The sequence below is a fragment of the Nerophis lumbriciformis genome, linkage group LG04, assembly GCF_033978685.3.
Source record: "Nerophis lumbriciformis linkage group LG04, RoL_Nlum_v2.1, whole genome shotgun sequence".
Taxonomy (NCBI): Eukaryota; Metazoa; Chordata; class Actinopteri; order Syngnathiformes; family Syngnathidae; genus Nerophis; species Nerophis lumbriciformis.
The window spans coordinates 42,136,942-42,155,157 of NC_084551.2; the positions used below are offsets into that span (position 1 = coordinate 42,136,942).

The 18,216-nt window shown below is 45.6% G+C and overlaps 1 protein-coding gene across 8 annotated transcripts in view; it reads left to right on the top strand.

Moving 5' to 3' along the window:
- adam22 (ADAM metallopeptidase domain 22) overlaps positions 1-18,216 on the top strand; it is a 224,930-nt gene that overhangs the window by 99,843 nt on the left and 106,871 nt on the right. For all 8 annotated transcript variants that reach the window (XR_009814889.1, XR_009814888.1, XM_061955760.2 and 5 more), the window contains exon 5: positions 3,986-4,068. Coding sequence is in view for 6 of the 8 variants with exons in the window: in XM_061955760.2 (XP_061811744.1) it covers positions 3,986-4,068 (83 nt within the window). In the remaining 2 variants the exon portion in view is untranslated. The remainder of the gene's footprint in view (positions 1-3,985; positions 4,069-18,216) is intronic.

Below are 18,216 nucleotides of genomic sequence, written 5' to 3' on the forward strand. Positions count from 1 at the left end.
GCTATTTTATATTACCAGTAGTGGTTTAAAAGAGCATTTTTTTTAAACTATATTTTTCACAATAAATACTTATATTTAAAAAAAATTGCTCATTGGTTCGAGGAAATTGGTCTGCCGTTCATGGTTTGTCACTCACCGCTATTTCGTACACGCGTACATACCTGGAGCGCGTGTACACTCACAAAAACAGTCCCAGAGAAACAACTAACAAGTTGCAGTCCTGTTGTTGTTATGGTAGAATACACTGTACATGCTAGTTAATGTTAGCTAACCAAATTCAAGATTCAAGATTGTTTATTGTCATATGCACAGTTAAACAGACAGTTTGCCGTACAATGAAAATCTTACTTTGCTAGTCCACCCTTCAACAAGTCACACGGTATTTAGCTAAAATAAAAATAAAAATAAAAATGTATACACAAGGCACAGTAAGTAACATAACATTATTGCACATTCTGATTGACAGTCAACAGTATAAATATGGAGGTGACATTTGGTCACAACAGCAGTTAAAGTGTCTTTAGTGATCAAAGGTGAAAAGTGTCTACAGTGATGGTTCACAGTTTGAGGGTGGTCATGGGAGCTGTCTTTGTTCAAAAAGATAAAAGTAAAACGGGGGGGCTAGCATTCACAAGTTAGCATTCACAAGCCTGATGGCCTGTGGGTAGAAACGTAGTCCTGGATTTCAGGCTCCTGTATCGTCTGCCTGATGGTAGGAGGCTGAAGAGACTGTGCTGGGGGTGTGTACTGTCCTTTATGATGTTGTGTGCTCTCCTGGTGGCCCTGGTAGAGTACATGTCCTGTAGTGAGGGGAAGGCTGCTCCTGATATGTACTGAGCAGTTTTAATCACTCGCTGGAGTGCCTTCCTGTCCTTAGCAGTGCAGTTTCCATACCAGACTGTGATTGAGCTGGTAAGGACACTCTCAACCGTACTTCTATAGAAGTTGCTGAGAATTTTGGATGGAATGCCAAATTTTCTCAACCTCCTTAGGAAGTACAGTCGCTGCTGGGCTTTCTTTGTTGTTTGTTGGGTGTTGTGATCCCAGGTGAGGTCCTCGCTGATGTGGATCACGAGGAATTTAAAGGTTTTCACCCTGTCCACCTCTGTCCCCCCTATGTACAGAGGTGTGTAGTGTGTACTCCTTCTCCGTGGGTCAATCATCTCCTTGGTCTTGTCTGTGTTCAAGGAGAGATTATTATCCTGACACCAGGCCACCAGTTCCGCTACCTCCCTTCTGTATGCTGCCTCAGCTCCCCCGGTGATCAGTCCGACGACCGTAGTATCATCTGCAAACGTGATGATACTGGTGTTGTTCTGGGAGGCCACACAGTCGTGTGTGAAGAGGGTGTACAATTGGGGGCTCAGCACGTAGCCTTGGGGGTCCCTGTGCTTAGAACCTTTGTGCCTGATGTCTGGTTGCCGATTCTGACTGACTGGGGCCGGTTTGTGAGAAAGTTCAGGACTCAGTCACAGAGAGTTGGTGTCAGACCAACAGTGAGGAGTTTAGCAGTGAGTTTTTGTGGGATGACCGTGTTAAAAGCAGAGCTGTAGTCAATGAATAATAGCCAGGCATAGGTGTCCTTGCCCTCTTAGTGGGTGAGGGTGGTGTAGATGACTGCATCCTCAGTAGACCGGTTCTGCCGGTAGGCAAACTGTAGAGGGTCCAGTGTGTCTGGGATGGTCTTTTTGATGTGTGACATGACTATCCTCTCGAAGCACTTCATCACTATTGGGGTGAGTGCAACAGGGCGATAGTCATTCAGACAGGTCACAGTGTTTTTCTTTGGCAGGGGCACGATGCAGGTGGTCTTGAAGCAGGTGGGCACAACAGCTTGTGCTAGTGACAAGTTGTATATGTCAGCAAGTACGTCAGCCAGCTCTGATGAACACACCCTGAGGGCCTGGCCAGGGATGTTGTCTGGGCCGGCTGCCTTCCGTGGGTTTGTTCTCCTCAGAACTGTACGTACCTCTGCTGTTGTCACAGTGAGTGGTGGGTCCTGCGTGCGCTCCGTGGTCAGAACCCCTCTCTGTTGGTTGGTGTTAAGGACCTCGAAGCGGGCGTAGAACTCATTCAGCTCATCTGGCAGTGAGCGTTGGCTGTTTGTGACCCCCCTGCTCCCCTGCTTGTAGTCTGTGATGTGTTGCAGGCCTTGCCACATGCGCCAGGAATCTGCGGTGGAGTAGAATCCCTCCAGCTTTAGTCTGTATTGTCCCTTGGCCTCGCTGATGGATTTACGTAGGTCATATCTGGCCTTCTTGTAGTCCTCAGCGTTGCCTGAGACAAATGCAGTGGAGCGGGCATGTTGCTTGGACCGAACATCACAGTTAATCCAGGGTTTTTGGTTTGGGTATATCTTGTATTGTTTTGTGGGAACAATGTTTTCCACACATGTGCTGATGTAGCCAGTTACACTGGAAGCATATTCCTCTATGTCCACAGTACCGTCATCCCTCTGAGCAGCAATTTTGAAAATGTCCCAGTCTGTACTCCCAAAGCAGTCCTGAAGCACTAGTTCAGTGTCTTCATTCCACACTTTAACAGTTTTACTCACTGGGGGGGCTTGCTTGAGGCGCTGTCTGTACGCTGGATATAGAAAAGCTGAGATGTGATCAGATAGTCCAAAGTGTGGTCTTGGTACAGCCTTGCTCCCCTCACGTTGCAATATACTTGGTCCATATTGTTTTTTTCCCTCGTAGGAAAGTTCACATATTGATGGTATTTTGGGAGGACGCTGTTTAGGTTGCGGTGATTAAAATCCCCAGCTACCGTGAACGCGGGATGTGCGGTCTCTTGTTTACTGATGACGTCATGCAGCAGCTTCAGCGCTGTTATGGAGTCCGCCCGTGGCGGGATGTAAACAGACAGTATAAATACTGCACTAAGCTCCCTTGGCAGGTAAAAGGGTCTGCATTTCACCATCAAAAACTCAATGTTGTCCGAGCAGTGTCTTTCAACCACCTGTACGTCCAAGCACCAGCGGTTATTCACGTAAACACAGATGCCGCCGCCTCTCGCCTTTCTTGAAGCCTTTGTCCGGTCTCCACGGTAGACTGAGTGCGTCCGAAAGCCAGGTTTCTGTGAAAATAAGAGCACAGCATTCTCTCAGTTCACGCTGGGATGTAATCCTGGTTCTCAGCTCATCCAGCTTGTTGTCGAGCGAGCGCACGTTAGCTAGCAGCAGGCTAGGTAGTGGTGGTCGTGTAGCTCTAGCCTTTAGCCTAGCATGTAGCCCCGCTCTCTTGCCCCGCCGCTTTGTTGTTGTTGTTTTGTGGTTAGCAGGGTCTCGTCGTAGCAGAAAGTTTAAGTCCGTCAGACTATAAGTGAGCTCATGGTGAGCTTTTCCGATGTCCAGAAGTGCATCTCTGTTATATTTCACTGTTGCGTGCAAAAACTTAGCATTTCGGATGCAAATTAGTACTATAATAAATAAAAAAACGTAAATGTTGTTGGGAGGACGACGCAAAGACGTCAGCCACGGGGGGCGCCATCAGATTACTATCATTAGCTAACAACAAACGAAGCTAATGTATGTGTGTTATGTGGGGTGTGGTTCCATGCTCAAAGCTGGAATAGGGCGGGGTATAGTACTGCAGTTTGGACACCTGCATAAAAGAATCCAGTGTGTTGCAGTTATGTCTCCTGTTTGGAAGTGTGTAGGCGTCTGTGTGCAAAGTCATAAAATAAGCGGTGTGTCGCTATGCGTTACATCAGTGCGGCAATCGATCTTTCCCATAAAAGCCGAGTTTCCTCAGGGAGCCCAACTTCCTGCCTAATGACTGTTAGGCAGCAAGGCAGATTCAGTATACGAGCACTTTAGACCACGTGCACATATTTGGGAAATAAACTTGTTTACGCTTGCAGAGATTGATAATAAAGAAGTTGTGCAGCTGAGTGATGACATACAATAGCTACATGTGCTATATCTTACTACATTCCAAGTGTGTGCGCTTTGTGTGTGTGACCCTAATATGTGTTTCAACAGGGAGGAGAGCATTGCTACTACCAGGGGAAAGTCAGAGATGTACCTCACTCCTTTGCGGCCCTCTCTACCTGCCATGGACTTCAGTAAGTACATCGAATACATGTTTGTACATCCTGTAGCCATTATATCAGTGTGATTGCATTCTCAGTTTTTTAAGGCGTTTTATGAAAGTGAGGAGCAGAAAAGAAGTGTAAACAGGAAAGAGTAGACATGCTGCTTCATTCATTAATAGGCTTCAGTCTGCAGTACGTTCATGGTCATGGTGTGATTCATTAGTGTGTCAGCATCTTGTGTGTTCTTATGAGGGTTTATATCCGACATTTGTACCTCTTCACAACTGTATGTATACAGTGTTACCTCAACTTAAGAGTGTCGCCCAAGGTAAGAGTTTTGAGATAAGAGCTGTCGATCAGCAAATTCTTATGCAAGCAAAAATTAGTTATTGACAGTTTGAAAATATCAACACAATATTAAACTTGTTCATTATTCACTTTTAATAACATACAAGTGTTTAATCAAAACAAAGTCAATAGTACACAATAACTAAACATAAACATAAACAAAAACCACTATCTACTACATGTTTAAATCCTGTTTGTTGCCCTCAAAAATGTTTCCTCTGGTTTACAAACATTAAGAAAAACAATGATTTTGAGAAAATAAAAATATTGACGTAATCACTCAGTTATTGATCATATACTGATACTACCATTGGTATCAACACCACCAATTTATGGATCGATCCACCCTACTCTTACGTTTTGTGTACTGACTGTGACAATGCTGACACACAAACAGATGTTTTATTATCTGCTCTCTTAACTATTATTAATCTATATACCAATTTCCTGTTAATAACTGCTCACTTTCTGTGGCAACGGGCCTCTATCTACACTTCTTGAACTTTACTAAGCACTTATTTCTTCTGTTGTTTCAAGCTGGTTTAAAGGTTGGCTTAGCTATTACCATGCCTGCTCCTTGCTTTTCTCAGTGTGTAACTTGTTAAGCCTCACACTCCAGTGATAATAATACTTTGTAATGATACTAAGTACTAAGAAATGCAGTTAATTTGCCGTAATTAAGGTGATTATCAATAGCTTAGGGAAGTGTCTCCCCACTGTGTATGGAGACACACAATTAGCTTCTACTCTCTTGTCAGATGGAGGACTAAAAATAAATACTGTTATGGATTGGAGGAGGGAGTTGTGAGAGCAATTCAAAAGTGTGTGTGTGAGGCTATGTGTGTGATTAGCTGTAGTGTTTACCAAATGTTTAACAAGGACAAGGAACAAGGCAGGAAGGCAGTCCGTGAGCAGGCGGCGCTAGTTAGGGAGAATGACGAGGCGTCAGAGGTCCGTGTCCAAGCGGAGGTCGAGAATGAAGGGAGGCAGTCGAGATCCAGGGCGGGGGTCCAAGGAAGAGAGACGCACAGCTCGGATCTAAGGCAACAGAAGGAAAACAGGGACATCAACAGAAGGTTATGTTCCGGCGAGGGATGGCAGGTTGTGCAGGCTTTTGAAGGCAGGTCTGATGATCAGCTCCAGGTGTGCAGATTGCCGGCGTTTGATTGCAGCTGTTCGCTGCCACTGGTCTGGGGCGCGCTCTCGGAGCTGCGCTCGGTGCAGCGCACAGATGAATGTGCACTGACGCGCGCCCGGACCGTGACAGTCCCCCCCCCTCTTATGGACAGCTTCCAGATGTCCTATGACCCGAAAGATGGTGGTGGGTCGCCAGCCCACGTGTCCCTGAATCCACCGGGGACGAGTCTGGTAGTGGCGGCGAGTAGAATGCCGCTGTGGCCGGCAAGGCGGGCGACCAAGGAACGGCCACCTTCTTGACCGTCAGGCAGGCTAATGCAAGTGGCGCAACAAGCGTCCATGCACTGGCCGCAGAGGGACCCGCGTGCGGGCGCCTGACGGCCGGCCTGCTGGAGGTCGCGGGGGCGTCGGAGCCGGAGACGGGGTAGCTGGCTGAGGAGCTGGCCAAGGTGCTGAAGCATGGGCCGGCCGTGGAACAGAAGCAGGCACTGGCCGTGGTGCTGAAGCGGGCCTTGGCGCTGACTCGGGAACCAGTCTGGGTGCAAGTGCTGGGACAGGGGCCAGTCTTGGAGCTGGTACTGGTTCGAGGACCAGTCCGGGTGCTGGTACTGGTATGGGTACCGGTCTAAGCTCGGGGGCCGGTATGGGAGCTCGGAGGCCAGCCTGGGAGCTGGTGCTTACTCGGGGGTCAGCCTGGTAGCTGGTGCTGACTCGGGGGCCAGCCTGGGAGCGGGTGGTGGTGGTCTGGCTGGTCGCTGCGGCTGGGTAAAACGAAAGATAGGTGGTAGTGGTCTGGCAGGGCGTAGCCTGGCTGGGCACAGCTGTGCTACCACATCAGCACAGCCACCAATACTATCCCCCCGACCCCTCCGAAAGCGGATGCTAGACGCTTCCTGCTGACTGAAGAACAGTCACTAAGGGTGGGAGGTGGGTGGTCAGTAGGCGAGTAAATTCTTCCATCCCTACCGCACTGCTAAACAGTCCATGATATTGATGAGAAGGTGGGCTAGAAAAATTCTCCAGGGCGGAGGTAAAAGAAAAAGACATCCTGAGAGGGGCAAAAAGTCACTGGGGGCGGGGCTAAAGTCACTAGGAGCGGGGCTAAAGAAAAAAGAATTGTGCTGTCTGGTACCTAATAAATTGGCTGAAACATATTGTTATGGTTTGGAGGAGGGAGTTGTGACGGCAATTCAAAAGTGTGTGTGTGAGGCTATGTGTGTGATTAGCTGTAGTGTTTTACCAAATGTTGAACGAGGAGAAGGAACAAGGCAGGAAGGCAGTCCGTGAGCACGCGGAGATAGTCAGGGAGAATGGCGAGGCGTCAGAGGTCCGTGTCCAAGCGGAGGTCGAGGATAAAGGGAGGCAGTTGAGATCCAGGGGGGTCCAAGGAAGCGAGACGCACAGCTTGGATCCAAGGCAACGGAAGAAAAACAGGGACATCAACAGAAGGTTATGTTCCAGCGAGGGATGGCAGGTTGTGCAGGCTTTTGAAGGCAGGTCAGATCATCAGCTCCAGGTGTGCCGATTGCCGGCGATTGATTGCAGCTGTTCGCTGCCGCTGGCCTGGGGCGCGCTTTGTGCGCCCTCGGAGCTGCGCTCGGTGCAGCGCACAGATTAATGCGCACTGACGCGCGCCCGGACCGTGACAAATACAGTGTCAACTACTGCTAGGTAAAATAATTGATTTGATAAATTATGTATCGTTTTTTTTTTTTCATTTTTAACCATATCGATTAACAAGGCATAATATTGTTGATTTGTATGCAGCACATTGCTTAAAATGGAGTATTTTTCCCTAAAATATCTTTTTTACTTCACTTCTAGCGCAAGATGATTAAAATCCCTGTATATTCTTAAAGGTGATGTATCAAATGTGTGGTATCTTTATGCCATATGTTTAACAACTCTATTATGAGGACATTTCACATTTCTCTTTAGCGTGGACATCTTGTCTGGTCCCCACAAGCAAAATGCTAATATGAGATAATTTCACCCTTTTTTAGTGTGTGTGTGTGTGTGTGTGTGTGTGTGTGTGTGTGTGTGTGTGTGTGTGTGTGTGTGTGTATGTGTGTGTGTGTGTGTGTGTGTGTGTGTGTGTGCGCGCGTGCGTGCGTGTGTGTGTGCGCGCGTGCGTGTGTGTGTGTCGGTGTAAAGCAGCGTCAGACAATAGTGAGTGTACTTCCCATAAGCTGCGTCAGGTATTTGCCAGAATATACATCCTGTTCTCAACCCTTCTTTGTGTGTGTGTGCGTGCGTGCGTGCGTGCGTGGGTGCGTGTGTGATGCACACCCTCACATAAACAGAAAAGTAAGCCTACACTGCAATATTATCTCTTAACCGCACCAGAGCAATAATGCTCTTGGTTTCTTCTGTCACGTCAGATGAAGATTGTTCAGGCTCGTGTTCCATTTTAGTTGGATAGTTTTGATACTGATAACATTTAATATGATAAACACACAGTGCATTTAATATGATAAACACACAGGGCGCAATAGTATTTGGCCACCACATGCTTTGATATTTTAAAGAACCTTTATTGCAGCATGTGTTTGTTGTCCTCAATGAAGCAGGAACCAACACAAATGTGGCGCTCTGTGAGGTTTTTTGTTTAAGTTTCTGCCTCTGCAGCGTTGTAATCTAACTAAAACCCTAATTGGCTCTTCTAATTTTTTCACTCAATGTTTATACAGTGCCTCCTATTGGTTGTGGTCAAAATACAGTACTTTAGAAGACGTGCTGGAAAAATATACACAGGGGCGTACCACCAAATTCAGGGCCCCCATACGAAAGACTTCTGACGAGCCCCCCATCCTAACCCTAAACCCAACATCATCGCCCCATACACACACACTTGGTGTGTTTATATGCACTAAAAAAACTTTATTATTGTATTATTTATTGCATGTATTTTTGGTTGAAACCAGCTTTTTAAAACACATGTATAAACCTTGATTAGGTTTTTGATTTTTTAAAGATGGGATCTAAAACATATCTGGATAACCCACCTGAATGTGCTTGGTCATTATCAGGCTCGCCCTGTCTTTAAAAACGAGTGACACAACTGTTTCTAACTTTAATCAAGGGTCCTTGAACACACCACAGTTAGGTGCAAAGAGATGCAAAAGTGAAACTTATACATTACTTTCTCCTTAGCGGCCACAGATAAATGCATTTTATTTCTACCTTTCTTCTATGACCTTATCCTTGAATGCATACATGTGGGCTCTGATGACTTTATGACCTCTGTGTTGAGTGAAGTGTAGAACGTAAGGGTTTGTTGCTATCCAGGTGGAACCTACCATTTTGCATTATTGGTAGAGTATAGGTAGTCTTAAACATTCTTAAAGGGGAACTGCACTTTTTGGGGGAAATTTTCTTATCGTTCACAATCATTATGAGAGTCAAGGACACACATGTCTTTTCTTTAGGATTTTAAAGATGATAAAGAACTCTTTTATAGGATTTTAAAGATGATAAAAAAACGCTTGGAAGATGCGGCTAACGTTGTAGCCTTCAAAGCCCTCTAAAACAACTTCAAAACCTTCCATCAACATTTTGTACACGCACTGCAAGTCTATATACTGTATATATAATGTAGTAACAGACATGTTCATAACAATATGTAATATGTACAATATTTACCGTATTTGGTCATTTTGGTCATTGCCGAAGTTGACCTTTTCTGTGCATTGATTTCGGTTTCCATAGCAGCGCATTTTCCGACTTCTGGCAAGAAAAATGGTCCTACTTCCGGAAACAAACGCGGGTGTGTTTTCTAATCATGGTAGTCTTTGTAATAGACAACAAAGATGACTATTTTTGAGGTCGGCGTGACTCGAAGTTGCAAATGTGGAACTTGGTACCAAGCTATTTTGACATTAATGGAGTCCTTACCCCAAATAAAGTGAGAAAAAAGTCCCTGGCCAGATGGACCAAACGCACAACTGTCAAACTACAGTGCATATGCTGTCTCGCCAGCTGTGTACAAACAAAACATTACATGTGGGCTAATACTTAACAGATACTTTAATAAGATTGTTCATGTTTTTCAGGCAGTACTGATTGGTGTACTATTGCATTGTGTTGTGTATTACAAACTTTGTTCTGTATTTAGCTTTTTACGGCTAATATCGGAGCATGCCGATGTGTTAATACGCTTGAAAAAGAGTTCCTTTGTGTTCGCTCTTACAATACAATAACATAAATGAAATATTGGTGAAGGTTTTTGAATGCATTGTAAAGTGATTGAAAGTTACAATTGATTGCTCCCATTAGCTGCATTGTTAGCCACAGAGGAAGAGCCGATTTTTACATTTTAACACGCATACTTTGACGCCGCTGCATGTTCTGCAGATATTCATTTGAATTGTATAAGTTTTATAACGCTCAATGAATAATGGACAATTGTGAACTTGTGTTCGTGCCAAACATTGTGGTGATTCAGCTGAACATCCTAAAGTTACAGTACCGTATTTTCCGCACCATAAGGCGCCCTGGGTTATAAGCCGCGCCTTCAATGAACGGCATATTTCAAAACTTTGTCCACCTATAAGCCGCCCCGTGTTATAAGCCGCATCTAACTGCGCTAAAGGAATGTCAAAAAAACAGTCAGATAGGTCAGTCAAACTTTAATAATATATTAAAAACCAGCGTGATGTGGGCGCGCATGGAGTCGTATATCAACATGGACGGAGCTGCGTGAAAAAAGCCACCCGGCCTCTTCGCGTAAACTTACCTTAACCACTCGCTCATCTTTTCTTCATCCATCCATCCCTCCGAGTTAGGTTTTATGATGACGCCGGCTGGAAAGGTCTTCCTTTTGAATATCACCATGGGTGGAAGTTTCTGGCCATTAGCATGGCAAGCTAGAACCACAGTGAAGGATGACTTCTCATTCCCTGTGGTGCGAATATTCACCGTACGTGCTCCCGTTGTATCCACAGTGCGGTTCACAGGAATATCAAAAGTCAGTGGAACCTCGTCCATGTTGATAATGTTCTCTGGCCGGATCTTTTTTTCAGCTATCTTGTTTTTACAATATGCACGGAAAGTAGCCAGCTTTTCTTGAAAGTCTTTAGGCAGTTGCTGTGAAATAGTAGTCCGAGTGCGGATGGAGAGATTGCGTCTTTTCATGAACCAGAAACCTGTCGCTTAGTAGGAGCCATTTTGTGGTCTTTACAGATGTAAACACACAAAGGAAATGAAACGTAATATCCACGCGCTTCTTCTTCTTCTACGCGGGCGGGTGGTTGCTTACAGTAGAAGAAGAAGCGCTTCCTGTTCTATGGGGGTGGGTGCTTACCTTGGCGGTTGCTTGCGTAGAAGAAGAAGCACTTCCTCTTCTACGGGGAAAAAAGATGGCGGCTGTTTACCGTAGTTGCGAGACCGAAACTTTATGAAAATGAATCTTAATATTAATCCATATATAAAGCGCACCGGGTTATAAGCCGCACCGTCAGCTTTTGAGTAAATTTGTGGTTTTTAGGTGCGGCTAATAGTGCGGAAAATACGGTAAGTGTTTTGTATTTGTTTTCAAGTCAGTCCAACTTACTGGGTCAAACTGGGCTGTTTGATAACAGCGCCATCATGTGGTGTGTTTTGTCAGAAAAATAGCCGTACAGGAGACAACATAGTGGGGCCATTCCACCACCATTTTTTTTTCAACCCTAAATTTGATAATATACATACTAAAAACAAAACTCAAAATGTGATTTGGTTAATCTAATACAACTTTATTAAATTGTTTGCACAATGTTCCTCATTCCTCATTTAAGTATCAGGAATATAACTAACAGGAGTAAGTGTTTAGCATAGAATTGGCAAATGCATGAAATATAGCCACATAGCATGTTGACACTAAGCATATTACAGTTATTCAACATTTATTAGTTTTATATTCATGTCCAAAAATAATTTTGGTAACATTAGACCCAATGTCAATGGAGTACTTGTATACACTTTTTACAGGGTTAAATGTGTCACTGAAGTACTTGTATACACTTTTACATGTTTAATGTGTCAATAAGGTACTTGTACACTTTTTTACAGGGTTAAATGTGTAATTAAAGTACTTATATACAATTTTACAGGGTCAAATGTGTCAATAACGTTGTTAACGAGCACACTTTTATTAGCAATGACTGCATCAAATAAGATGGATAATAAGATTTTAAAGAAGATAGTTTGCATGCAAGGGAAAAACAAGGCACATTTCCCTGACTCATACTCTAACTGGTGTATAATTTATAGTCCTTATTGGTTTATATTCATTTTGACTAAAATAAAAAATGAGAGTTAACCGAGATAGGGTGCATGTGCAGACTTGACCCTTCTGACTTGGCAGCTTGGGCACAGCCAATCACCTAAAAGCTTCAGATAAAGTTAATTAATGAACGTCACTCAGATGGGAATGCACATATGTTGCTTTTTGTAGGAACATGATCATTCCCTACAAGAAGGTGAAAATATATCCCAACCATAAGCCATGGGTGTCCACATCTGTAAAGTCCTGTTCACAAAGAAAAAGAAATGCTTTTAAACAAAGAACAGCACAGGATCAGCTTTCAGCTACAAAATAACATAAGTCTAATTCTGAAAGCCAAACAAAACTATAAATTAAAACTGGTGAATAAATTAGCTGCAAATGATCTTGGCTCAGCCTGAAAGACAATGAAATCCATGACTGGGCTTCAAAACGCAGTGTGTAGCAACCGTGTTATTTGAGATGATTTTAGAACAGATATTAATTTGGCTAATACTCTTAACTGTTTTTTATTGTCGTTTTGATACATTTGATTTTAGCAGAGAAGTTCTGGAATCAAGCCATAGTCTGAGAGACAACAAGCATTTTAAAGTTACTCAGCTGGATGTTGGAAGATCATTTAGCGCAGTAAAAGTAAATAAAAAACATGGTCCAGACAATATCTGTGGTGTACTTAAAACATGTGCTAAAGAACTAAGTCCTGTATTTTGTTATCTTTTTAATCAGTCCCTACAGACACAACATGTCCCGGAGCTTTGGAAAGATGCTGTGGTAGTTCCTGTCCCCAAAACCAACAGACCAACAATTTTAAAGGATTTTAGACCTGTGGCTTTGACCTCCATTGTTATGAAGATATTGGAGAAAATGGTCAGGACTTAGATTTTAAAGCAAACTCAAACTGAATTAGATCCTCTGCAGTTTGCATATAGAGCCCACAGAGCTGTGGAGGATGCCACTGTGTAACTCTTTCAGATATGCTTTTAAAACATTTGGACAAAAATGGAACTCATGCCAGACTTTTCTGTAGGCTTTTCTTCAGCTTTTAACACGATCCAGCCGCATATTCTGATTAGCAGATTGGCTGAGCACTTTAACCTGACTAATAACTTGATGGGCTGGATTCTTAACTTTTTAACGAACAGAACCCAGAAAGTCAGGGTCAATGATACTTTGTCTGTCAGAAAAGGTACTTCTACCAGCTCAACACCAGGTTGTGTGTTGTCTCCCCTGTTATTTATTTTGTACACAAACATGTGTCCAAGTAAATATGACAACAGAACAATAATCAAATATGCTAATGATTCAGTAATTGTTAGTTACTAAATGGAGATGAAAGCAGCCATGGCCCCGTTATTAATGACTTTGGACGCCAGTGTGATGAGTCTTACCTCCAGCTCAACTTATCAAAAACAAAAGACATGCTGGTCGACTTTAGGAAGAGACCCCATGTGAACCAGCCAACTATGATTAAAAACCAGGTCATTGATATGTGCACAAGTATAAATACCTTGGGACTATAATTGATGAACAACTGAAATGTTAAGCCAAGGCTGCCCTTTGTCACCGATTCTGTTCATAACTTTTATGGACAGAATTTCTAGGCGCAGTCAAGGCGTTGAGGGGATCTGGTTTGGTGGCTGCAGGATTAGGTCTCTGCTTTTTGCAGATGATGTGGTCCTGATGGCTTCATCTGGCCAGGATCTTCAGCTCTCACTGGATCGGTTCGCAGCCGAGTGTGAAGCGACTGTGATGAGAATCAGCACCTCCAAGTCCGAGTCCATGGTTCTCGCCCGGAAAAGGGTGGAGTGCCATCTCCGGGTTGGGGAGGAGATCTTGCCCCAAGTGGAGGAGTTCAAGTACCTCGGAGTCTTGTTCACGAGTGAGGGAAGAGTGGATCGTGAGATCGACAGGCGGATCGGTGCGGCGTCTTCAGTAATGCGGACGCTGTATCGATCCGTTGTGGTGAAGAAGGAGCTGAGCTGGAAGGCAAAGCTCTCAATTTACCGGTCGATCTACGTTCCCATCCTCACCTATGGTCATGAGCTTTGGGTTATGACCGAAAGGACAAGATCACGTGTACAAGCGGCCGAAATGAGTTTCCTCCGCCGGGTGGCGGGGCTCTCCCTTAGAGATAGGGTGAGAAGCTCTGCCATCCGGGGGGAGCTCAAAGTAAAGCCGCTGCTCCTCCACATCGAGAGGAGCCAGATGAGGTGGTTCGGGCATCTGGTCAGGATGCCACCCGAACGCCTCCCTAGGGAGGTGTTTAGGGCACGTCCGACCGGTAGGAGGCCGCGGGGAAGACCCAGGACACGTTGGGAAGACTATGTCTCCCGGCTGGCCTGGGAACGCCTCGGGGTCCCACAGGAAGAGCTAGACAAAGTGGCTGGGGAGAGGGAAGTCTGGGCTTCCCTGCTTAGGCTGCTGCCCCCGCGACCCGACCTCGGATAAGCGGAAGAAGATGGATGGATGGATGGATAGATGGAAGAAATGTTAAGCTAACTGTGATGTGGTGTGTAAAAAGGCTCACCAATGTGTGTACTGTCTGAGAAAACTGTCTCATTTTAATGTTGACAAGACCATCATGATCATGTTTTACCGTGCTGTTTTTGAATCTGCTTTGTCTTTCTCCCTGGTCTCATGGTTCAGTCACCTGTCACTAAAGGACAATAATTCCATCCATCCATCCATTTTCTACCGCTTATTCCCTTCGGGGTCACGGGGGACGCTGGAGCCTATCTCAGCTACAATCGGATTCCCTAAATCAAATTTTTAAAGTGTCAGGTAAATTAATTGGTGAGTCTCATTTGTCTCCAGCCACCCTCTACAACAACTAGGTAGTGAGGATAGCTTCCTCAATTTTTTTAATTGATGTATCTCACTACCTACGCAACCATTTTCAGCTTCTACCATCTGGACGGAGGTTTTCAGTCACAAGAGGCAAAACAAAACGGTACAGATGTAGTTTTGTCCCAGCTCCCATCACAGAACTAAATAAGCTCTAGTAGCTATTTTTGCCAATATTTATTTTATTGCAATTTATTATTTTATTATTGTATTTATTGTGTTGTTATTTATTATTTTATTATTATTTTATTCATCCATCCATCTTCTTCCGCTAATCCAAAGTCGGGTCGTGGGGGCAGCGCCTAAGCAGGGAAGCCCAGACTTCCCTCTCCCCAGCCACTTGGTCCAGCTCCTCCCGGGGGATCCCGAGGCATTCCCAGGTCAGCTGGGAGACATAGTTTTCCCAACGTGTCCTGGGTCTTCCCTGTGGCCTCCTACCGGTCGAACGCGCCCGAAACACCTCCCTAGGGAGGCGTTCGGGTGGCATCCTGACCAGATGCCCGAACCACCTCATCTGGCTCCTCTCGATGTGGAGGAGCAGCGGCTTTAGTTTGAGCTTCTCCCGGATGACAGAGCTTCTCACCCTATCTCTAAGGGAGAGCCCCGCCACCCGGCGGAGAAAGCTCATTTCGGCAGCTTGTACCCGTGATCTTGTCCTTTCGGTCATAACCCAAAGCTCATTACCATAGGTGAGGATGGGAACGTAGATCGACCAGTAAATTGAGAGCTTTGCTTTCCGGCTCAGCTCCTTCTTCACCACAACAGATCGATACAGCGTCCGCATTACTGAAGACGCCGCACCGATCCGCCTGTCGACCTCACGATCCACTCTTCCCTCACTTGTGAACAAGACTCCGAAGTACTTGAACTCCTCCACTTGGGGCAAGATCTCCTCCCCAACCCGGAGATGGCACTCCACTCTTTTCCGGGCGAGAACCATAAACTCGGACTTGGAGGTGATGATTCCCATCACGGTCGCTTCACACTCGGCTGCGAACCGATCCAGTGAGAGCGGAAGATCCTTGCCAGATGAAGCCATCAGGACCACATCATCTGCAAAAAGCAGAGACCTAATCCTGCAGCCACCAAACCAGATACCCTCAACGCTCTGACTGCGCCTCAAAATTCTGTCCATAAAAGTTATGAACAGAATCGGTGGCAAAGGGCAGCCATCACTGGAAACGGGTCCGACTTACTGCCGGCAATGCGGACCAAGCTCTGACACTGATCATACAGGTAGTGCACCGCCACAATCAGACAGTCCGTTACCCCATACTCTCTGAGCACTCCCCGGACATGGTCGAATATCCTTCTCCAAGTCCACAAAGCACATGTAGACTGGTTGGGCAAATTCCCATGCACCCTCAAGGACCCTGCCGAGAGTATAGAGCTGGTCCACAGTTCCACGACCAGGACAAAAACCACACTGTTCCTCCTGAATCCGAGGTTCGACTATCCGGCGTAGCCTCCTCTCCAGTACACCTGAATAGACCTTGGCTGAGGTGTGTGATCCCAGGATAGTTAGAACACACCCTCCGGTTCCCCTTCTTAAAGAGAGGAACCACCCCCCCGGTCTGCCAATCCAGAGGTACCGCCCCCGATGTCCATGCCATGCTGCAGAGTCTTGTCAACCAAGACAGCCCCACTGCATCCAGAGCCTTAAGGAACTCCGGGCAGATCTCATCCACCCCCGGGGCCTTGCCACCGAGGAGCTTTTTAACTACCTCGGCAACATCAGCCCAAGAAATAGGAAAGCCCACCACAGATTCCCCAGGCACTGCTTCCTCATAAGAAGACGTGTTGGTAGGATTGAGGTCTTCGAAGTATTCCCTCCAGCCGATCCACCCCATCCGCAGTCGAGGTCAGCAGAACACCATCCCCACCATACACGGTGTTGACATTGCCCTGCTTCCCTTTCCTGAGGCGGCGGATGGTGGTCCAAAATCGCTTCGAAGCCGTCTGGAAGTTGTTTTCCATGGCTTCTTCGAACTCCTCCCATGTCCTAATTTTTTCCTCCGCGACCGCTGAAGCCGCATACCGCTTGGCCTGTCGGTGCCTGTCTGCTGCCTTCGGAGTCCTATGAGCCAATGAACTAGGATTACCGTCACGACAGGCACCAACTACTTTGCGGCCACAGCTCCAATCGGGCGCCTCGACAATAGAGGTACGGAACATCGTTCACTCAGACTCAATGTCCAGCACCTCCCTCGTGATATGTTCAAAGTTCTTCCGGAGGCAGGAATTGAAACTCTCTCTGACGGGAGACTCTGCTAGGAGTTTCCAGCAGACTCTCACAATGCGTTTGGGCCTGCCAGGTCTGTCCGGCATCCTCCCCCACCATCGCAGCCAACTCACCACCAGGTGGTGATCAGTAGAAAGCTCCGCCCCTCTCTTCACCCGAGTGTCCAAAACATGAGACCGCAAATCCGATGACACAACTACAAAGTCAATAATGGAACTGCAGCCTAGGGTGTCCTGGTGCCAAGTGCACATATGGACACCCTTATGTTTGAACATGGTGTTTGTTATGGACAATCTGTGATGAACACAAAAGTCCAATAACAAAACACCACTCAGGTTCAGATCCGGGCGGCCATTCTTCCCAATCACGCCTCTCCAGGTTTCACTGTCGTTGCTAATATGAGCATTGAAATCCCCCAGTAGAATGAGGGAATCACCCGGGGAGCACTCTCAAGTACTCCCTCGATTGAATCCAAAAAGGGTGGGTACTCTGAGCTGCTGTTTGGCACGTAAGCGCAAACCACAGTCAGGACCAGTGCCGGCCCAAGCCTCCATGGGGCCCTAAGCAAAATTTGATTTTGGGGCCCTCTATTTCTGCCAATAATATTGATTGTTGATCATTCACACACCTACTATAAACTCATTGCGGCTCTGGCAGTGTTGTTTACATTATCCTATTGTCAGCCTGGCATGTCTTTACAAATGAGATGTCATTTATAAAGATATGGGGGTGGCCCAGTTAAGAACATAAATAATACCAATGAATGAACGAATGATGTCCAGAGTGCCACATATGGTTCCTAATCTTAAAATGGAGAAAACATTCAGCTACAAGAGTGGCCTGGGGTTGAACAGTCCAAGTGATAAAGCTTTGTATTTACAGTAAAAGTGTCATCTTGTCTCATCAGTCTTGTACATATTAGTCTTTAATTACTAGTTTACATTTTTAGTTAATTGTTCATATTTAATGTTTACTTTGTACAAAGAGAGCGCAGTCTACTGAAGTTAAATTCATCAATAGTTTCCCCTTTGAAAGACGCAAGGCAAAATCCTTCCATTTCACCATGTTGCTACAATGATCTTCACTGTTTTCATGCTGTTTCAGCAGTGCACCTATGTTGACCCAATCCCGCTGTCCCTCGGCTGCCAGTTTTAAGGACTTTTTGGAAAATAATTTGCAGCAAAAGCAATAGACTGCATCTTTACTTCTTGAATAAGTCAGCCAGCTACGCTTGACTTTTTCCCCATTGACTAGCTGTCTGTAGGTATAATGATAATGAAAACTTCGGCCATCATGCCGTTTGGGGAATGAAAAGTTCTCCTTAATAGACAGTGGTCCTCTGATC